At 41.8% G+C, this 4,734-nt stretch overlaps 1 protein-coding gene across 5 annotated transcripts in view; it reads left to right on the top strand.

Moving 5' to 3' along the window:
• Ncoa1 (nuclear receptor coactivator 1) overlaps positions 1-4,734 on the top strand; it is a 228,516-nt gene that overhangs the window by 179,512 nt on the left and 44,270 nt on the right. For all 5 annotated transcript variants that reach the window (XM_013351390.2, XM_013351387.2, XM_013351391.2 and 2 more), the window contains one exon: positions 362-542. In XM_013351390.2, the coding sequence (XP_013206844.1) occupies positions 362-542 (181 nt within the window). The remainder of the gene's footprint in view (positions 1-361; positions 543-4,734) is intronic.

Raw genomic sequence — 4,734 nt, 5'->3', positions numbered from 1 at the left:
ATAGCCTTTGCTGGAGAGGGTGTGGAGAAAGGGGTACACTCATCCATTGCTGGTGGGAATGCAAACTTGTGCAACCACTTTGGAAAGCAGTGTGGCGGTTCCTCAGGAAATCCGGGATCAACCTACCCCTGGAACTCACTCTTGTAGACCAGGCTGACCTCCCATTCAGAGATCCACCTGCCTCTTCCTCCCAAGTACAGAGATTGGAGGCATGTGCCACCACATCAGGCCAGATCGTGTGATTTTAATAAAGCTCCACTCCTCTCCCTTCTTAAATCAGTTTCTGTCACATTTGATTTCATTCTCCACCTGCAGATGAGAATATAAAATTCGTTCCTTCCAACTTTGTTTCTCTTCTCAGTTCGCAGCTGACCTTGACCAGTTTGATCAGTTACTGCCCACGCTGGAGAAGGCAGCACAATTGCCCAGCTTGTGTGAGACAGACCGGATGGATGGTACGGTCACTGGCGTCAACATCAAGTCAGAGATGCTGCCAGCGTCCCTTCAGCCCACCCCTGCCAGATCTGCTCCCAGGCTGAACAGTACGTGCTGGGGTCCACATCTCATTTCAAGTGTTTAGTAGAACTGTGGGTTAGCGTGTTGTCTTGCCCCATGATTGCAGAAGCTGTTTGTCTATTGAGAATGAGACATCTTTTCATTATGCAACACTAAACATTAAACAGTTATCTTTAGACATAAGAACTTAACTCATCATTCATTTCCATTTAGACTGGTTCTGATGTGTTTCACTTTGTAGCTGAGGATGACCTTGAACTCCTAACCCTCCTACCTTCATCTTTCAATACTAGAATTACAGCTTTCATTGATCTTGTCTGTTTCTAATGTAGTAAAATCCCTGTCCTACTGCAATTGATGTTATAGTGAGTGGTTGACTGTAAGGAGAGTGATTTGTGTTTTTATCCAGAGCTTCCCATAATAACACTCAGAAACACAATATTGTGTCAGATCATGTTTTTCAAATATAAGTCTCTATGTTTTGATTTATGGGCTGGAGGTCCAAAAAGACTCTCCTGGCATGATGTCACACTCAATATACTCGGGAGGAAGAGACAGGCAAATCTCTGAGTTTGAGGTCAGCTTGGTCTACAAAGCAAGTTCCAAGACAGTCAGGACTACACAGAGAAACCTTGTCTTCAAAAACCAAAGGAAAACAAAGAAGGAGGAGGGGAAATAAAGAAAAAAATCAGAAGAAACAAAGTATGCAATAAAAACATACAGTGAGTTCATTGGTGCCTGAAATAACACAGCTGGAAAGGTAAAGATAACAGTGTCATAGGAAGAAGAAAAATGACAAGAATATCTCTTGGAAATGTTATGTACAAATTAAAAAATTAGAAGGCAGAGTCAGGAAGATCACCACAAGTTCAAGTAGAAGAAGATGGGAGGAAGGGAAGAGAATGCCAAACAGAAAAATAGGGGAAATTTTCTGGAACTAGTTGAGGATGATTCTCCAGATTCAAAGGCTTCAACAGCTGCCTAACACAAAAAGTTCTCACAGTACACCTTGTCATTGTCTAATTCGAGAACATGATACATATTCTCAATACTCTTATTTTTACAGTCAGGTAATCCCAGCACTAGGAGGGCAAGAGGCAGGCAGGTCTCTGAGTCAACACTTCTTGTTTGGCTTGATTTATAAGAGAAAAAAAAAGATATCATAGCCAAATTACCTGAAAACAATTAAAACCAGTGATAAAATGGAAATCTTTAAGAGAAAAAAATGACACATTGTATCAAATGAGCAACATCAAAAGCCTAACTAATTTCTATACCTAGTACCACTTAAAATAAAACAAAGATGTAAAAATGATGGAAGAACAAATAAAACAACTGACTTTCTATACCAGGATCACTCAGAAATAGGTGAAGTAAAGATGTTTTTAAAAAAAATAATAATAATTGTTACCAGCAGGCTATGTTTCCCACCAAAAAAAAAAAGAGAGAGAGAGAGCGCGAATGGAGATGGGAACTCTCATCTACATAAGTATTGATGCTAACCAATTGAAGAGAGAAGAGAAAACAAGCCTTAGTAACTGGAGGAAAAGAAAGTGTGAAGAATTCATTGTTAGCTAGTAAAATAGCACAGTGAAGGCAAGAGCCAGGAACAGGGCAAAAAGAAGAAGCAGAGTTAAATAAAAAAGGAAAAGGGAGAGAATGTGAGGAGGGAAGATCTTTGTGGTTGTGCCTGTCATTGAGGGGGATGTCAGTTCAACCCCTGGCTCTGCCCAGGAAGGGGAAAAATCCAATTATAAAATAAAAAAAACCATATAAATGAAATTAAGTAAATTTAAGAAGAATAAAAAGTAAAAACTAAAGATTTTTTAAATAAAGTAAAACAGTACTAAAAATATTGTGAACTTAAAAAAAAAAACAATGATTAAGAGCTGAAGAAGTCAGAGCTGGAGGGATGGCTCAGAGGGTAAGAGTGCTGGCTGCTCTTGCAGAGATTCCAAGTTCCCAGCATCCTGATGACTGCTCACAACAGTCAGTAACTCGGAATTAAGGGGTTAGATGCCTCTCTTCTTCTGGCTTCCCAGGCACCAGACATGCATCTGGTGCACAAACATATATGCAGGCAAACATTCATACACGTAGAAGGAAACTATTTTGAAAGAAGAACTGGGAGAGCTGCTCTATAGGGTGGTGCTGATCCGCACTGTCTCCTGCAAGGCTGCATTCACTTCAGTAGCTTCCCTCTTTGCCGTAGCAGGAGCCTCTCCTGGCCCCAAAGAGCTTTATGGCCTGCTTAGGTTCCCCCTGACACCAGAGCCTTCTTGCCTAGTTTGTCCCCCCACAAGAACCAAAGCAGGCCAGAGATATCTCTCCCAAGAGTTTCAGAACATAGAGAAGACGAAGTACTGAGTCCACACTGGAGGGGCCTGGACACCCTGCCCACCAGTCTCAACTCTTTCAGACCTCTCTCAAAACAGTAGGCTGCCCTAATGGATGGAGGAAAGTGTGAGAATCCAGCGTCTGTGCGACGGTCCTTACTGTAACTATCTCATGACCCATCCTTTCTATTGCAGTGCTTTTATTTTGTTTTTCAGTTTCATTCAGTATTAAATTTGCTTGCTCTCTCTTTGCTGCTATTGACATTGCTTGAGTGGTGACTTCTCACTCTCTCAGTATATTCTGGAAGACTTAGAATTTGAAAATTATGGTAGCTAGCATGTTTCTTAGCTAAAGAAGCCTCTTTTCCTTGCATTAAACCTAGATTCTGATTGCAGAGGCCTCATTTCTCAGTTGATAAGAGGGATGGAGATCGGCAACAAGGAAACTCCTGTGGCAGCCTTGGCACCCACTTTGGGAGACTCCCTGGGCTGAACTTCTGCCATGAGTCACAGACTGACCATTTTAATCCATGGGCACATTCCAAAGTCAGCTGCATCAGAGCAGAGGTCTGGTGGCAGCTGTTCATTGTCCTTTAATTGTCCCAGCGATAGCCCATGGCCTGTTCCTGAGTTGTCCTAGCGCTCTTCTGAGAAAACCCATTTAGGAAAATCTTCTCCCCTGTGTCTCAATTTAGTTGAGTTACAGCATCAGTTTTTTTTTCCATTTGTGCTTTATCCTTCAGACTTCATAATTCTGCTGAGGCTTCTTCCTCCTTTCCACTGTGGGTTTTTCCCTTTTTATTTTTCTTATTTCACTGATTGCAGTTTTTGTTCTTTTGGTTGTTTGTTTGGAGCTTTCACTGTTGTTTTGGGATGGATCTTTGCAAAGCAGCCCAGGCTGGCCTCAAGCTCTCAGTTTTCTTCTCCGTCCTTCTGTGTCCTTCTAACTATCTCCAGAGCTTGTCCTTGAGAGTCAATTGAATGTTTGATAATTTGTAAAGTTATTTTTAACCAAGCGCATTTATTAAAGAAGTAATACCAAGGCTGGAGAAGTGGCTTAATTGGCACTGTGTTTACCTTGCAAACATAAGGACCCAGTCTCAATCCCCAGCACCCACATGAGAATAAAATGCTAGACACGACAGCACACACCTGCAATCCCAGGACAGAGACAAGAGGTTCCCTGGGGCATGCTGGCCAAATCAGCAAGCTCCAAGTTCAACATGAGACCCTGTGAGGCTTTGGGTTGTAGATCTCTGGTCATGAGAAAAACATCTCATGCTTTCTCTGTCTGTTCATGGCCTTATTGATGTGTCTGCTATAACCTGTAGCACAGCCTTACTCCAGGTCAAGTGGAATGAGTATACATGGTGGGTAACCAGGGATCTCAGCCAAAGGAACTCTTCCTGGGATGTGCCTGCCCCATCTCCTTCACTGAGCAGGTCTGTCTGAGTTCCATTAGTCTAACTTCTGTAGCATCAGGGTTAATGAATACTCATTAGCTGTTCTCATTGAAAGATCAACAACATACAAACAAGTAAAGTTAGGTTTCATTGGCCACATCCCATTAACACTTCTGCATTCAGAGAAGTTTTTCACTTTGTGCTGAAAAGGAAAGGGGCAATAAATGTAACTCTAAAAGCATAGTAAAACAAAAATTCTTGCTGTCATCTCAATTAATATGCGAGGAATCAGTTGGGTATCTTACTGAGAAGCAGTTTACCCTGGCTGGACCTTCCAGTTTAGTGTGAGAATTAAGCTTTAAATCCTGGATGGTGTAGTGACCTTACAAATACAGCTAGTTTTTTGAGAGTGTCACTCTGACAGGAGTGGAACTAAGCCTAGGAATGCCATATTTTCAATGGGATCTCTTTCTTCTCTC

This window comes from Microtus ochrogaster, linkage group LG3, assembly GCF_000317375.1.
Source record: "Microtus ochrogaster isolate Prairie Vole_2 linkage group LG3, MicOch1.0, whole genome shotgun sequence".
NCBI lineage: Eukaryota > Metazoa > Chordata > Mammalia > Rodentia > Cricetidae > Microtus > Microtus ochrogaster.
The sequence above is the reverse complement of the archived record's forward strand: the minus strand, read 5'-3'. Positions and strand labels throughout refer to the sequence as shown.